The 18,814-nt window shown below is 40.5% G+C and overlaps 1 protein-coding gene across 1 annotated transcript in view; it reads left to right on the forward strand.

Moving 5' to 3' along the window:
* LOC144718555 (myelin transcription factor 1-like) overlaps nt 1-14,079 on the forward strand; it is a 112,707-nt gene extending 98,628 nt beyond the window's left edge. The window contains exons 19-22 of the mRNA XM_078593925.1: nt 2,802-2,893; nt 9,531-9,634; nt 10,518-10,661; nt 11,889-14,079. Coding sequence (XP_078450051.1) covers nt 2,802-2,893; nt 9,531-9,634; nt 10,518-10,661; nt 11,889-12,029 — 481 coding nt within the window. The 3' untranslated portion in view covers nt 12,030-14,079. The remainder of the gene's footprint in view (nt 1-2,801; nt 2,894-9,530; nt 9,635-10,517; nt 10,662-11,888) is intronic.
* Nucleotides 14,080-18,814: the final 4,735 nt, after the last annotated feature.

Here is an 18,814-nt window from a genome sequence, read left to right on the forward strand (position 1 = left end):
CTTAGATTATTTGGCTGCTATACATTTCCGTGATAAGCCACTTCGTTGAGCTATCAAATTGTGGCCAAGTCACTTTTGAAAAAGAGCTCTATAGCTCAGTGGGCCTTACCTGGTAAAATTGAAAACATAGTTTAGTTTTAATAATATTTGATTTAAAGACCCACCATACAAATATGTTTTAAGGTTGGGAAGCACTGTTAATGAGAATAAATGTAAATCCCCTGTCAATTAAAGTCGTGTTACTTTATTGGTGTAAACGTACAGGACCTGCATCTCCTTTTAATATAAATCAACAGCACATCACCCGGAAGACAACGCTTATTTCAAGCGAAGGGTTATTTGAGTTTAGCAGTGTTCCTTCTTGCACAGTCTCAGGATTGGATGAGCACAAAGTAAGTCAGACTATACAGAACTCATACCTGTCAACCCAATCGGTTTAGCCGTATTCTTGTACAGGGAAATTGAGTGAACAAAAATGTTTGTCTATTTGATTTAGTTTTTCCCTTGTGTCGGATGAACGTTGATATTTATAAGGGCACGGGGTGACCAATAAGGTCTGAATTGGCCTGTAATAAGGGAGGCACTGATAAGGGGTTGACAGGTATGAGAAGTCTATTTTGAAATCCATGCATTCAAAGAATAACAAAGTACATTTTGATACGTTCGGTGGACATGGGAAAGTGTGTGGCATTGCTCGTGGTGTTTGTCATGTATGGTGCTCTATGCACGAATCTGTTTTCTCCTTCTCCCTGGTTTCTCATTTCTACAAAGTCAGACTGTACCTCCTCATTGCGTCACCCCGCTGGTGCAGTGTGGCACTGTATTCTAATTTGCAGAAATGTTAGTGAGAAGACTTATAATGTCAAACTTGGCAATTGCAGACAACGTTTAGCAGAGTTTTCTTGATTTTTTTGTTCTACGTTGAGCGCAATATACTGCAGTTGCTATGTTGTATTAAGTAACAAGAGTGGGGTTTTCCCCCCAACAAATATCTTCAAATTCGCAGCATATATTAAACAAAGTAACTGGCATTTTTCTTTGGCTTTTTCCTATTGGTTTTCACATCAACCACCACACGAAGCATATTACTTGGTTCATCAATGGCTATTGTATAGTTGTAATTGCAGAGCCAGAGATAAGCAACGTAGAACTCTAGGCCTGACCCTTGACGCTGCCACATATGGGATACCAATCAACATCCAGGCCATTTTTTGAGGCCCAAATTCGAAATTTATGATTTCCAGATCGTTCTGGATATCAGCATAGATTCGACTATATTTAATGCATGACAACTGTTAGCTACTGTAAGAGGTTTGGATCCCTGTGTAATAATGCAGTGCTCAAGTCTGCAATGTATTTTAATACAGCACAACAAAATATAAATGCTGAGATCTCAGAGGTAGATGTGCTGTATTCAGCAGAGAGATACGAGATGGATGGGAGATGTATTCACAAGAGCAATCTGAGGGTGGTGTTATCTAAAGATGAGTGTGAGATATGCGAGAGATGTAAAACAATGTGGCAAGAGAAGATATTTGAGAATATACGGCGAACATTTGATATAGAACAAGTGCTTACGGTTGGTGAAAAGTTTGAGTGATGCCACGAGCCATATAAATGTATCCCCAGGGAGTAGTTGGGACAGCCCTGGTTTATCCACTCACCGCTGTGATTTGTTTTTAAAGAATAATATTACTACATGCAAAAAAGAGCACCCCTTTTTCTATTAAATTAATCCAAATTAAGGCGGCCACATTTTAATCTCGAAATATTGTTAAAACATCTCAATTGCGCATGACTACAATCACTGGAAGGTGCTTATATTTATGCTTCTCAGAATCACCTTCACTTTAACCGCGTTGCATGCCAGTCTCTCCTGTTGCACTGCACGGTGGCCTGTGGGTCACGTCTGGCCTACAGAGGCTCTTACAGAGGCCTGCTGAGCCCTGACCTGTATGGCCCACGGAGAGAAATTGCTTACTGAGACATAAATAAATGCAGATTAGTGAAATGAAAGAGATGAGATAATTGTAGATTGATGGTACACATTAGCGGTTACATGCACATGATACGTTCTTTTAAAATAAAGAAATACTGACAGAGAAAATGGAACAAGCGTTCAAAAGTGTGCGAAGAAGCATGGAGAGGTGCATGCTTGGGATTTCACCGAGACAGAAATAAGAGATCAAACACAAATCAGAGACATACATGTTGACTTTTTGAGGAAGGTAAGTGAGCTTGACATGTTGCTAGAAGAGATGATGGCTGGTGGACTTAATAACTGTCTTGTAAAAATATGAATGCACTGAATTTAGTGCTGTTGGGCATTTTTCATTTCCGAATAGAAGATCTTAATTCTAGCCAGAGCTGTGTGCGAGGTGGAGGATTGCATTAAAACGCCCATGGCAGTCTTAACGGCATTCACGCCATGCAGACTTTGCAGCTTCATTGGCAAAAATGTCAGTTGTTCTATCCCTCTAAAGATTTCTGTTGAACATTTTAGGTTGTCAAAAAACGATTTAGAAAATAACGTAAAAAAGTAAAACACGTGAGGCAAGGTACAAACGTGTACATTTCCGCAAGAGATGAAAGCATTTAAAATGATTTTAGCGCAGAGTCACCTGTATTGTAAAATTCACATAAACTTTTTGTAAATCGATTTTTCAAGCCTTTTTGAGTTCACTTTCAGAGAGGAAAGAAAAATGATAACTTTGGTTGACTTTAGTGCTTCGATGGCTTTATACCAAAGCTAGCACCTGAAAATATGAACACATGTTGTGTGTCTGGGTTGGGCTTGGCAGCCTGTCAGGTTGTCCCAGAGCGACCTTCGCCATGAAGAAGGCCAAGCTCTCAGGGGAAGAGATGATGACGATCAAACTGCGAGCCTCAAATGGTGAGTTGACTGCCACGAAGCCCAGTGGCAGGAGGGTGCATGCTGGGTTGGAGGAAATCTATCTTTGACCGTCCACCGCTTCAAAAAAAAATTCTTAAAAAGTTACCTGTTCAGCCTGGCGTATACACACGAAGATTTATGTAGCGTCGCCAAATTTATGGTTTTTAGGTTAACCTGAATGTTATTATTCTGTTTGCATGGCTTTAAAGTTGTATTGATAGTTTATGTGCAGCGCCTTGGTTTAAGAAGGGTGCCATTAAATAAATATTTCATTCAATGATAAGCAGATGTGTCAGCTTGACGTCGCAATGCGTCTACAGCATACGCAACGGTAGGCCCGAACGTGAAATTTGGTGATAAAAAATGCTTTAAACCCTAAAGATATACATAATTACTTTTGTTCACTGTATTTGCATTGATTTCACATTATCAAAATGCATGCTCAGCCAGGTGTCGAACATCAATTATTCAACTGCCAAGCGTGCATGCCTCACCGACGGCTTGGTAGCAGCAATGGGAGACAGATGTACATTTTTTAATCCCAAAAAACAATTATCTTTCAAGTAGTTTATTTTTATTGCATAAGTATTAAACGCATGCTTAAGTTGCTCGTAAAGTAATTTATTATTTAATGCATTACTCAACACAGTACTGTAATTAGAAATTAATTACAACTGAATGTTGTTCCTGGTCTGTCACATTTGACCGTTTTAGAATCAAATTCAAATCCGGAGCCCGATTCCTATGCTGGTAAATTTTCCATCCCCTGATTTGATTTATAAAATTTGTACGATTCCGCATTAATGTCTCGAATATCCACAATAGAATATGTAACCATGGGGATCCAGTACCATCTTGTATCACGGCACAGCAATATAAATACATAAACCTCGAGAACAGTGGATTAATTTAGCCAACCTAACTTTTGTGTGACCTGAAAAACATAACGCTCAGTGCAACTTTCCTTGTTTGTGTGTTAAAATTTATGATGGTTACCTGTTGCGTCAACCTCGATTAGGTGATTCTACGTGGAAACATTTTATTTTAATTATTACCCCTCTGTATAAATATTTACTTGCTTAAAGGTTGATGTATTAATTAGATAATTATATGATAACCTTTTTACTGATCCTATACAAAACCCATAGGGTGGGTTAACTTGTAAAAATATATTTACGTCATCCAGTAACCAATTCTGTGACTGAAAATGGAGTAATTTAATAAGTTGTAAATGTTTAGTACTTAGTCACTCAAAAATATTAATTTCAAGTAGCCACTTATTACGTGTGATTTTAAAACTATATATTCTTACTATACATAAGTGGGATTGTTTAATACATTATATATTTCAGTCATTATTCTTGCGCAATAATCACGTTAATATTAATGGCAGTGCACAGTTGAGTCTTTGTCTGAAGTCAATCGTGACCAATCCAATACAACCTCAATTTGGATTCCGAGTGAATTAAATCACTTACAGAATGTATACAGAGGTCATTTATCCGTTAAGTACCTCCATACAATAATTAAAATTCTCTTTAGCTACGAGACTTTATATGACCTATGTTTACTGAAGTAATAATGGAATATGTGAGTTAATGCCAAGTAGCCAGATGTTTCTGTATAGATCAGTATATGGGCCCTCCCTTGAGATCTGATGGATTTGTGTTCAAAGTCTGGCTGGCGATGCATTTCATTATTTTTAATTGTAAAAAACACGATTTATAGAATTATAAAATTACTTCAACGTGATTCATTGCAATTATGTATGCGCTTATTTTTTTTATTTTTGGTACATTATGATAATGTTGTACCAGTGCTGCGCAATTGCACTGCATTGGGCCCATTTAACCACAATTCTGGGTACATATTAGTAGCAGTATAGATACAGTTGTATTCTTATATACTTGAGCATCAAGCAGAAAAATATCTCTCATCAAAGTCTGTATTAGACCTTGTGAAGTGGTAAGTTCATGAGGCTATCCACATACAAACACAGAGACAATTTCAACCGAGAAGATGGATTCTGGCTTAGCAATCATTAGAAGGATGTGATAAACCATTTCGGGTCTTAATTGATTGTGTTCACGCTTACGATGACTTTCAGACCGCATTCCATTCTCTTTCTCTCCCCCCTCCTCCTTTCCGAGCATAGATGGACTCGTACATCTGACCAACCGCTAGTTGCTGTCCATGGTGCTGACGTTAAGAAAAAAACGCCACTTTTTTCAAATTTTCTTGCTGTGGTTTTCACACCTGATGGTGATTGCTTGTGTTGCAATCGAAACGTCTTTTTATAGTTAGATTTTTATTATTTTATTATTTTCCTTTTACGTGACTTTACCGAAAGAACCAATGATAAGTAATCATGATTTACTTAATACATTGGACGGATGCACTTTTCGATAGTTGAATCAAATTGTAATGATTTGTGAGTGAGGCTTATGATGAAAAACTTTACCGCTTAAAACATTTAAACGTGAGCTTTTAGGACAATACAGTAATAGGAGGGAGCGTATGATTGCCTGTGATTCATCTGTCGCGCATATTCTGAAACGATCGTGTCATTCTCTTTAAGTTTTATTTAACAATTTATCCAACTTTAAATAAGTGGAGATATTTCCATCGAACATCAAGTACTCAAAAATGAAGTTTTTTAAATTTTATCTTAAATCCTCAAGTGAATATTACAAAAATTATCTTACAATTGTATATAATGTCGGGGTAGACCTAAAAGTTTTTTACATTGTCCAAGAAATAAACTTGCATTGAAAATATCAAGAGATTTTAAATCAACCTATAGCATGTCCTACAAATCTATAATATATTTGAAAGCATTTTCAGTTGGCTATCATATTCCCTTACATGCAAGTTTATTTAGAGTTTAACCAGGTCAGATATCAAGAGACCAGGATGACTATCATTTGCAAGCATGGCCTGGGGAATTAGTCTTCCAGTTGTCTCTATCTTTGACCTGCTCTTTTGCTGGTGCAGCCCATTATTCTTCCCCATTATGGATGTTGGGGAAAGCTCACTCGGTGCGGCGCTGAGCTCACGGTTGTAAGATAATTAGTTCATATCCAAGGCAAGGTTAGCTCAAGATTCCATCCCTTTAGTGTTGACACCTGTGTGCAACATTGCTCCTCATCATGGGATCGGAAAGAAAGACATGATGGCAATCATTTCACACAAGACAGGCAGGGAGCCTATGGCAGCCGATGGAGAGAAAACGCTCAAGAGGATGACTCTACCGCGGAGATGGAGCGATCAAATCAGCTCATGCACAGTAACGAGATGGATTGTGGCATTGCAGGCCCACGAATGTTGGTGAAGATATGGAGAAGCCTTCATCAAGCAGTGGATAGATCATGGCTGCTGGTGATGGTGTAGGAAGCCTAATGATTTATTACAAGATAACTGCTGTTATGCATGGTTTAGTGGTGGGATGAGGTTGCAGATGAGAGGCGTTACCTGTAATTGTTACACCTGGGACTCTTAACCAAAGGTCCACAGACTCCTAACAAGTCATAAGGAGTGTAGCCGTCCACAGAGATGAGCAATAGAGGAGCAGAAGGAGAAGACCGGTTACTGTTGGATCAGCAACAGGTCAGAAGAGGCACCACAAAGAGGAACCTCGTGAACTATAAAGAAGTGGATGCGCTGAACACAAATGCGCCATTTATCTACCGTGCAAATGTGTGCACAGTCACAAGAAAGCCATTGCAATTTCAAAATCATGGATTTTTGTTATCTCTCTCATCTTCCTTTAATGCTTCCTCTTAACTTAATTCTTGCTTTAAAGCTTTCGTGACTGCAGGGATTCATATTCTTGGTTCTGTCGGTAAAGTCACGTAGAAGGGAAATAATACAATAATACAAATAAAACAATTAAATTCTCACAATTTTCTTGCTGTGGTTTTCACAACTGATGATTGCTTGTGTTGCAATCTAAACGTCGTGAGAATTTTATTTTTATGATTTTATAATTTCGCTTCTACGTGACTTTACCGAAAGAACCAAGAATATTAATTCTTGCTGTGACTGTATTTTCTCATGTGCTTGCTATGCACGAGTCTCTACACAGTACTCACATTGATAGTCAAATGGAGGTCCAAGCAATTAAGACTTCACATTGGAAATTTCTTTAAAGCCAAATAATATTTATATATTTTTATTGCAATTTCCATTGCTGACTGAACTGATAGAATTAAATATTATTTTCGTTGGTAAATGTCACAAGTGAGACCCATTAACTAAATAGTGCAGACTCATTATCCAGATATTGGCATTTGCCTCCAGTGTCACCCAGTGACCACTCCAATTAAGGCCAATATTGAACGTTGCCATTACAGAGGGCCTGAATCTAACGTTGAATAAATAACTGTGAGAATGAGAATATCCGCAGTTTCCATTGCATATCTCATCTTTGTTTCATAAACACTCTAACTTTCCAACTCGGGGACAGTCCTGCTATCGACAGATGAGCAGATTAACTTCAGGGTACCCAAAATTCAACATGAAGCACTGGGTGGTTATCGCTGTGCGTTTTGCTACCACATCCTTTAAAGCTCTGGCTGCTGTTGCTTGTGCTTGTCAGAAGAAGCTGGCTGGCAAGTTCAGGAAATTGTATACATCGAGAAAATCTGTACTGGTAAATTCTGACTGGAATCTTGCAATTTTTGATTATTTTTACGTTTCATGTTGGAATTTTTATCCGAATATCCATGAGAAACAAAGAATATTTTCCAAAGTGAAATGAGTCTGCGTGCGGAAACATCACTGAAGCAGGGACTGAATGCCCCTCGTGGCACCCTAGTTATGACATAGAGGACGCATCACCCGTAGGGGGAGTTGGAACATCCTGCACCATGACATTTGCGCCATGCATATCAACTGCTTTTCGTATATACAGTTGAGTCAGACATCTGTACATAGTGCACAATTAGATCAACGCTATGTGAGGCACGTGTATATCTATGTATGTTGAACTTCTTTCACACCGTACGTAGCCAACCGTGCAAATTGGAGGTGCGGGGGAAGGACAACAAACTAAGCACCAAGAGCAGTTTTACAGAAATGAGTATCCAGCACTGTGGGAGTGATTTTATATTTAATAAACTAAAAGTGATTGCATTATGATGCGTGGTTGTAGTTTGTCCTAGTCGTGTGCAGCATTTGCGAACATGAGTGCACTTGCCAGACTTAAGGCACCTTATTCGTGATTTGACGTAAAATATAAAAATTTACGTGAAACTCATCTTCATGCAATACCTTCTCGTGTTTCCTGCTCTAGTTTATACGATTATGTTTCTGTGTTGCCTGTTTAACATAGACAAGTTATACGGAATGCGTAATAACACAGCACAATTTGGAAATGTCACAGTGTTAAACTGGACAAAGCCTCGAACAGTCTGACTTTATTTGAATGAGAAACCACGAAAAGAGATTCGTGCCGAATGTTGCCCCGACTCAATCACTGGATTTCAAGAAGGCTTCTGCTCTTTACTTGTTGCAGCTTCCACGAAACGCCACGGTGATGTGCGGCCCCTCTGTGTCTTGTCAATATTCAGTAGTTGCGTTGAATAAGAGTTGCCGTGACCGATGTTCAGATACTCTCAACTTTGTATTGTGCAATGGGACAGAACAAAACTACGTTGTAATAACGTCACGGTTGACTTGATTGTCTTCTAGGTGGCCTCCTGTCATTTTGTAATAAATCAAGATGCTAATATATACCAATATAGAATATAAGTACACTTTTAAATGTGCCTCGGCTCTAGCATACTCAGCAACATGATTATTGCACGACCGGGAGATGATATGAGGCATTCTAGATGGTATTCATCATTACTCCTGGACGAAGGACTCTCCAAGCCATTGCCATCTCCCGTGACCTCGCGATGTAACAATCCATCTGGCCTCTGATTGCATTGCCTCATCTCCGTGGTGAATGCCCTCTCAGGAGCATGTCCCCCTCTGGCTGCCATCCCATGGCCATCTTCTCTTTATCAGCCAGCCATCATCCCCACGAGTAACACGAGTAAATACGTCCTGGCCAGGCCCACTCTCATTAATAATAGTCGATGTCTAAGCCATTGAGTGTCTCTTTGTGTCATTCAGTGTAATTCAAAGCGTGCACTTTTCCGTGCGTGTTTTTGTTGTTGCTTAATTGTCAGATTGTGCTCGATTTTATGTTTCACTGGTCATGTTTCTGAGCCATTTCATGGCTGTAAATATGCACCGGTTGTTACATTCGCTTTACTTTTTTTTTTGAGTTTTCCTACTGCGTCTTTCCAAGAATCATTTTATTTAGTTTAGTAATGTCGTGGTTCATTACTTTTGTTTTGGTCATATTTAGCTTGACTCCAACTTTTCAGCTTTATTTAAATCAAGTCATTCCTGTAGATCATTTAATTGGTTGTTATGATGACTATCACTATATCTGAAATCGTGTAAGATGGTGTTAATGCGATACATTGAGATTCACGGTTAATTATAATTACCGTGAAATTGCCCTGCTTAAATGCCTTTAACCTGAGTGTGTATTATTTCACAATGCAATCCATGGCATAATCTACCCACCGTTGGAATCCGTGACATTTCAAGTTGGGTGGCTTTTTTCTTTTGTCTCTCGCAGGCATAGAGAACGACGAGGAGGTCAAGCACCTTTACGAGGAAATCAAAGATCTGGGAGAATCCAACTCGCATGTGGAAGTGGAGATGATCAAACTACGGACGCAGGTGAGGGGCAAGGCCACGGACCCTGATGGCATGTGCAATGAGTCACACTCATCGCACACAGAGTGCTCGCCCCAAATGAACCACAATACATTGCTAATCTCGTCAAGGGGCATTAACCGTCATCACGCGAACTCTGGTCATCCTCGCAGTGGCGTTTGGCTAACCATCGAACAAAGATGGTCACCGCATCGTGCGGGCATTTCAGATACGCTTCTGCGGCCGTCTGGAACGCGCTTCCGAAATAAGGAAGTCATTGGAGCTATGCAATTTTAAATCATCTAGATTTAAAACTAATTTCTTTAGAACTGCTTTTTGTGTTTAGTTTGTTGCCCTTCCCCCACACCTCTGATTATCACGGTTGGCTACGTACGGTATGAAAGAAGTTCAACATACATACGTACTGGGTTAAGAGGAGCCGGAGGCTTCTGGCTGACTGCGTGGTTGTTTGATTTGTGAAATGAACGAAGGGGGTGACCATCGGCCCGAGTTCTCGCTGTGCCGCATTTCTGGTCTTCGTGTCCCAGAGTGAACCAATCAGAAGAAGCGTAGAGGTTAAAGGTCATTTAAGCATCAACCATCACCCGTAGAGATCTCAAAATAATAAATATAAGTTTCATATTGCCCCCTCAGGCAAATAATGCATCCTTTAAGAAAATGTTCTTATTGGAAAATATTCAGTTTCAGGATGTAGGATCATAAAGTTAAACCCTAGCTCACGTTTTCGAGTTATAAAAAGGTACGACGAGATATAACATTACAAATGAGGAAATATTGTGCTGAGAGGTGCTTTGACACGCCACACGGCACGTGAGCGCTGAACACGTGCAAATCGTCATCATTTGCACACCTTCTCAGTTCTTTTGTTTGACAAATTAATTTTCAGATCACCAGTCTCGAGGACAATCTGAAATCATCGCAAGAGAAAAACAGTCGGATGGAGGGGCAGAGCGAGACCCTTCTGAGCGAGCTGTCCAGCCTGAGTCAGACTCTGATCAGCAGTCTGTCTGGGGTGCGTCTTCCCAGCATGGTGAGGATAGGAACCGGACAATTGGCCGGAAACATTGCCCAGTTCAATGACAGCGTCACGATTCATTATGGGTGCGAGGGGGGAGGGGGGGGGGAGTGTGTGTGCAGTGGTTACCCGGAGACCTGAGCTAGATTCCTGGCATGGCTAACATCAGTGGTGAGTGATATCTGAACTAGTTCGGATCCTCCCCCCTCATTTTACCAATGCTCACTGACCAGCGTGGTGACGTATGGCCAAGAAGCAATCCAAAAGCTCGGCATGGCACGGAGAGGCCGTCATCTAGCCTTTGAGTGACGAGATGCTGTATATTCTCAAGTAATATATATTTTTAAAATGTGTTTATTGATATCCAGAAAACCTTTATGCTTATTAAAAGGTATTAACTATCCAATGATTAACACATATTCACTGTGATAATTATCGCCAGATTACAATACCATGTTGCCAGCAAAATGTAACTGAGGCTGTTTTTAGCCTTTGGTTCTATTCCTCACCTATCCATTCTGGAAACTATAATAAGCCTTTATGTTCGTGTCATTTAAGGATCTAAATCCAAGTTGGTAGCTACAGCATATTTTAGAAATGTCTATTATAAAAGGAACCGTTCATAAATTAACAAATTTTGTAGATGTTATGTTAGCAGTGGTGCACAAGCGCCAACAAACAAAACAACTCATTTGTCAATAAGACTGTGGCCTTAATAGAAATATATGTAATAGGTTTTGGACCATGGCCTTTCTTCATAACACATCTTATGCTACGATGAAGGGCCTTTTAATCAGACAGTAAAGTGCAAACCTTACCCCCGTGCATCAGTGATATATGACATGCTAACAAGCAACATGTGGGACTTTAAATGTTACGGGTCCTTGTGCGCAAGGCGCTTGCACGAGCATGCCACTGCATCAGACGGAGATGAGCTGCCAGTGAAGCGAAGCAGCGAGGCAGAGCAATGTACGCGTCTCAACTTCTTGCCGGAGAAAGATTAGCGGAGCGAACCGTGCCCTTATAACAGCTAAAGTAGCCCAAGTTAACTCACTTTGAATCGTTATGTTCATATCAATGAGGAGCTCACACCGGGTTTGCGGTCAATGTTGAAGTGTCTGTGCTGCTGGTAACCTGCACTCCCGTATCCCACAAAGAGGATCAACAGAGTTGTGAAAGAACGTGCTTTACTCATTGTTTCGACGTTTGTGGAAATACTTTTGTGTTTTGTTGTACCCACAGGATCCGATCAATGAACAGAATTTTGACACCTACGTGTCAAAGCTGACAGACGTATACAGCAACCAGGAGCACTACCATAACCCGGAAAACAAAAACCTCTTGGATAGCATCAAGCAGGCCGTGAAAAGTATCCAAGTTTAATGCCGATAGAATGAAGAAAGAAGGCCCATTTCTGCATTAATGTCTGAAAGTGTTCTCATTCTTTTCCTTCGAAAAAAAAGTTCCTAAAATGTGTGACTTTTTACAGCACTTTGATTCACTGTATGATGTAAGACCTGTTTATAAAATCCTAGGTATTGGATGGCCCTGCTGCTGGCTTTTAAAATGTCATCATTTAATGGCTTTTATATTGCTTGCACATTGGCAGCTAGTGTGTTCAATTATAAAAAAAACATTCACGTATTATAAACACACTGAAAAAAATGCAGAAATATATGAGTTCTCGTGGGTTTTAAATTACGTACTTAAAGGTGAGATCGCGATATGTACTGATGCACAATAATGATGATGATGATGTATCACAAATATTTGTGAAGCAAGGTACCTATCTAAAAGTGAATTTTATTAAAAGATAATCATTCCAGCCATTTTTGCTGCATTACATAATTTTTAAAGTTATCTAGTATTTTGTTAGCTCTGCAATGGTGAATTTTAAGGGTGACGTTGTACTTGTTATTTAAGTTTAATAGAATGCTATTTTTTAGAATGGGAGTATTTTACATTGCTATTTGTAATATTGCTTAGCAATTGACATTTCTGAAAGCTACATTTGTGGATAATGTAAAAATGTAAGGTGATGGCACTTAAATGTGAATTTTGTTCCTGTAAAATTGTGAAAATAACTGAATATATTGATTACAAATGAGTGTATCGCACTACTTTGACAAACATATAACAGCATGGCGCTTATATGCTTTAGTCATCTGTGTTACGATAATCCTGTTTCATACCAGGATCTTATTTTGTAGTCGGGGTTTCTCTCCTGGTACCCGCTGTTCACGTACAGCATCCTGTTTGGCTTCACGAGCAGAATGGCACGGTCTTTTCTGCCCGCTTCGATCGATATGTTATCTGCAAGACAGAATTGTGGAAATATGGACAATATAGTACGTGTTACTTTTACATCTTATGTTAATTTTTAACACGTTTGAATCAATGAAAAATTAGATATTTTTACACATTACATTGTATGAAACGTAACTCACTCTATTGTCTATGTTTCCAAACGGTTTGTGCACCATTAAACAAATCTCGTTATCTGTGTAATCAGATAAGACATGCCACTTGCTTAATTTGAAAATATTCACGTGTTTTCTATGTATGGTAATGTTGCAAATCAAATTTCAAAATGACCGAAAATCCCCAGCAATTTTTTTTTTGAAAATATAATTCAACATTTTATATTTGTAATGTTTCAAATGACATTTTATTGAGTGGCAGCCTCCGCTGCCGATGTCACGGAAGGGTAATATTTTCTGTGAAGTGTTTTTCTCTCGAGCTCGCGTATAGGAAGTAATTGCAAGTTCACAGTGACGTTGGTTCGGTTGAGGGAACATTTGGCTGTGGCTGGGTCGAAGAAGCCGGCATGGCGTCTGCATCGTCGGTGCATTCCGGACGTGTTGTAACTGAATCGTTTGGGCCGTCGTGGACCAAAGGCGAGAAAATGAGAGTAATTAGCACGTTTAATGTGAGTTAAGCACACGCGCCAATAACCGATCCCGACGATCGATCCGTTCGTTCAGAATTTTCGCTACCCCACTTTTCCGCGAAGGACCCACGCGTACAGCCACGAAACTGGGCCCGCTAATTCCGTATTATTCTGTATTATGCCATGAAGTCATCCACAACTGAGGGTTATATTCGGGAGCCTCTTACTATATTATTTATATTTCTGATGTATTGGAACCAGAGCAATGATATCTACATTGAAGTACAGTATGTTGTTTATAAAACAATTGTAAGTAGTTTTTGGAAAGAATGACATTGGCACTAAGGTAGGATGTGTTAAGCACTTTATTTTCCCACGATGCCTGAACGGCTCCTTCGGTATGACTCCCGTTTTTGCTCGATGATTTTACTAATCCCCTCCCCTCCCCAGACCTATCTTGCTGCTTGCTACCGCTTTTTATCTATAGCACACTTTGTCAAAGTGCTCTGTGTGGTGCTTGTCCTGTGCCTTGACCCGTTTCGTAGTTTGCTTTTTCAATGTGTGCGCCCCCCCCTCTCCTACCCCACCCCCCCCCCAGATTTTGAACTGTCTCCCACCACACCGCCCCCACTTACTCTCCAGCCCCCCTCTCCTGTACCCCCCCTGCCCCCTTCCTCTCACCACTACCCGCCCTGACACCTAAACCACACGATTAAACAGAGTATTCCATATATGTAGTTGATGACAAACGTAGAACAGTTGTAATATCCTTGCATGTACAGTATATGTGTTTTGCAAGGACAAGTTGTACAATGCACCCATAGCATCAGATTCACATCCAGGAGGAGTTTAAAAAAATTACTTAAAAGTACTTAAAAAAAAACTTCCTCAGGCATTTTGGTATTTGTATGAAGACATGTTGGTAATAACCAACAAAAATATGAATATAGGTGTAAAAAACAATTGCTGCAAGCAACAAAATGAAATAGTTTACCAGAATACCTCTCCTCTTTGGATTTATATGTGAATTATAATGGCCGTTAATAGAAACAGGACACATTTTCAGAATCCATATTTTACTTTTTTGGTTATCTGTATATATAATGCAGGGTTATTGAACCCTTATTTTGATTCTGCTTAAGCAATACCTGTAGCATGCCTGATTTGTTTGAAGTAAAAGTGAATGTGCTTTGTTTATTCTGCATCAGCCTTGAAGCACAAGTTTATGCATAGACCCCATTTTCCTTGCTTATAAGATGAAAAACAAAATACATTTTGGTATGTTAATAGGCTTAAGACGAATCTGTAAAACTGTACATTCTCAATTAATTTACAAAAAATAGATTTATCATTTTTGGGTTTTCCATTTGTAATTACGTTTTAAAAAAGTACGGTACTGTGATATTTTGTGAAGACATAATTTATTGTTGGGTGAAAAAAAGTTTATTTTTTTGGTAATAAGTGCTGTAACATATATGTTACATTCCTATTCCATCAGAATATGTGGATTATAACAGAAACTGGACCATATTTATTGAAAATTGAGTAGGGATATAAAATCCTTACACTTGATAAACAGTTTGATTCTAATGTTGACAAATGCACTTGTTCATGTCGCATAAGTGTCGTTCATAATGTTTGCTGTAGCTGTTAAGTTAAGCAGCCAAATGTCAATATCAGTGGATTGTGATAAATTTAATAAAGTCACTCGAAGGCACTATTGTATGTGGTTGCGTACATGTTATACACTGTTCAACATGCATGGCGGATGTTGTATGTAAAATCTTACGCCGATCGTGTGGGTGTGTGCGGAGCGGCGGTGCAGTGGTTAGCGCGCTGGTTAAGACTGCACGTCACACATCCCTTGACATCATTCAAGACGAGTAGGCCCTTGTGTGTGCCCGCGTCATCGGCACGCTTGGACCATTTTCTTTCGTCATCAGGGAGAAGACGGTCCAATGTTGCCAAACCTAATACATTACGCCGTCAATGACTCAATTGGGATTACTGGGAGCGACGTTGCTTCCCACTCGCAGACTTTACCCGCGTGTGAACCCTAACGTCTTCAGGGATATCCCTGCGTTATAGGAATTGCGCGGATACCAAATTGTGCTAAATCTTGTTGAAGCCTTACATGGCTGTACTAATGATGGGAGGCTGATAAATGTCTGGGTGCAGCAAAGAGGGCTGGCTCCCGACCGGTTAACCTTGTTATTTATGCCATTGATCCGGTTATCGATACCGTTTCCCAGGAGTTAGAAATAAATTAAGCTCAGCGAGTTAATTACATAGCTTCAACAATCTAACGTTGTGTAATGTCTTTAGCCCCAGTAAAACAGCAATCTTAAGACATATGTAGGCGCAATTGCTACCCACAGAAAGCCTCATCGGTCGTCCTTCAATGAATGCCTGCGCCAAATGAAGTTGGGAACCTCCGGATATCACAAAGTCCTGCGGGATGGGATCTGGAGAATGTTGGGGGCTCCAACAGTCTTCCGTAATGCGATGTAGAGGATTGTCCGGCACAGATGATATTGGCTGTGCAGACTCGGTCGGAGCCTTTAGAGCAGTGGTTCTTAACCTTTACTCTAGCCTTACCACTCCTTTGGTTCTCAATCGTAAAAAAAAATGTGTAGTGTGAATAAATACTTAGGTTTGATGAAACAAGTAAGTTGTACTTACGTGCCCTTGCTTCATTTGTGTTTCGATTATTTACCTTCTAAAAAAATCTGGCATGTCTCGCACCCCCAGAAAGGGCATCTCACATCCCACGGGGTGCCTGCATCCTCAAGTTAAGAACCACTGCTTTCGAGGATTTAAGCCCCTATCGTGGGTACTTTGGTCTACTCTTCCACGCTGGCCAGACGTCCTGGAAACTGTGGGAGCACTCACACTTTACTGTAGCTCAGGGACGTGCGGTCAGGGGAGGCAGGGGAGGCACAGCCTCACCTGCCATACTCCAATGAAAATGGCTGTTACGAAAAGTAAAAAATAATAAAATTTAAAAAATACGATTTTCCACGCTGATTTGTGTTATGTCGTTTCTGTATGATTCCAATCGTTTTTGTAGTCAAAATCGACAAATTTGCGGAGCTCCGCTGCGAATGCAGGGAGAGACGAGAGGCGAGGAGGCAGCGACGAGCTCAGCCTCCCCTCTGATTGCGCAACCCCTCAGACACTGGATGGAACGTGGGCAACAAGCGCGTGCCTGTTACTATCTCTCTGTGATGACTGGAATCATACAGAAATGACATTTATAACAGATCAGTAGAAAAAAATCTTTCTTTTATTTTATATATTTTTTTACTTTTCGTCACAGCTATTTTCATTGGTGTATGCCAGGTGAGGCTGTGGCCTCCCCTGCCTCCCCTGACCGCACGTCCCTGCGGCGTGGCCGTAGCAATTAATGCTGCCACGTGGACAGAGGCGGAGTGCGGAGGGTTGGGAATCTTGCCCCATTGTTTAAACGGCCGATTCGGGACATCAAATCCTACCAGGGTTTGTTACTCGCCATATCTTGCACGGCAGCGTGGAGGATATGGCTCCTCCAGAGACAAAATTCGATCCCCCCCAAAAAATGTATATTGGACAACCATGGCAATGAGGAGCAGGGCATCTAATCTTTAAGAAGGAGAATACTGTACGAACGCGAGTGCACTTTAAGCATTAAGAAGACAAGCCGGGGACATAAAACTACTGCAGGTCAGAGAACAAAAACCAATGGGCAACCATCATGAAAACCAACGACAATGAGATGATATCGGCGCACAGAGATATCGTTTTTACCCAGCTCACACCTGCGCAAGGGTGCAGCGGTGGCCAAGTGGTGATCACTGCACTACGACTGAGTTATATTCCTGGCCACGACTAACATCAGTGGCGAGTGATAGCTGAACCGGGTTTGTCCCCCTGCCCCTCCGCCCACCTTCACCAACCTGCAATGACCAGCGTGGTGAAGTATGGTCAAACAATCCCCATGACAGACGTAGTATGGGGAGGCCTTCAGACCCAACAGTGGTTTGACAAAGGGGTGGAATCTATTTTTTGTAACTAATATTTAATAATAATACTCGTGAATAAAAAAAAGTGTAGTTTAATATCGAATAACACAATCCAACTATTCATCCTGTGACAACGTTGACTTATTGTGGAACAGACCTGCATTTATTTTTATTGTAGTACGAGCCCCTCGGAGGGCACATGGGCTCCTGGGTCAAAGCACAATGGGTTTGCCTGCAGCTTTGCCATGCTGGAAGACATGCTGGGTTGACACCGCTGATGAAATGTCCATGTAACCAAAGCAAGCGAAGGCGCTCAATTCTCGTGATGAACATACACATTATTTATGAACAAGTGTTCGATTAATGACGGAGTCTGGTTTGTGTGAATTACTACGGTTCACCACAAAGGTTATCAAATTGTTTGAAAACGTAGTTTAAGAGTTGGAGAATTTTTTTTATTTTATGGTACACACTTTAATACGATAGTTCATGATACGGGAACACGTTCCACACCCAGACTAAAGTGTCATAGTCATCATCACAATCCATGGGCAGATAGCCACAAGGTGTCCACTGAACATTTCTTAATTTGTTTCCACTAATTGTATCCTGCCTTCCAAATGGGAAATATCACCGCATGGCATTTAACATATGAAGGCTCGAGTAGAGGTGGGTAAAACACTGGGGCGGAAAGATTGAGAAAGGATATCCAATATCCTACACTGTCGTGATCTAAAATGATCCATTGAGTGCAGCAGAAATATTTTGTTTAGCTTAAACAAAGTATTTCGCGGTTTATTTGACCTTAACAGTATAGAAGTATGAAACACATCCCAAGAAGTTGGATAATTATAATTAATAGTGAGGGCTGCTTTCTGCCATAAGCCCTTGGCGCATGACTTGTTCATGCGTATATCACTGAGTATGCATCCAGGTTGCGTGTGGGTTTGTGGGAGCAGGGGCATTGCGATTTAGACCATGCCGACCGACTTGGTTTTGGCTCCCGGTCATGCACATCGGTAGAAAAGTTGTATCCGAGCCAGTACTGGGCCTCCCTGCAATCAACTATTGTCTCGTGCGAACATCAGCAATGTGAAGACAAAGTCACTGAGCATTTTGTTCGTATCCACTGGGCCAGAGCACACTTAGTGAGTGCTCACTCACCATACTTGGCCGCATATTCTATCTGACACAGGTCGACAGGAATCTGGATTTTGTGCGTGGTTTACCAAGCCAATTATTAAAACGGTACAATTGTTGTTATGATTCGGTATTTC

Source organism: Lampetra planeri, chromosome 5 (assembly GCF_965212315.1).
Source record: "Lampetra planeri chromosome 5, kcLamPlan1.2.h2, whole genome shotgun sequence".
Classification (NCBI taxonomy): Eukaryota; Metazoa; Chordata; class Hyperoartia; order Petromyzontiformes; family Petromyzontidae; genus Lampetra; species Lampetra planeri.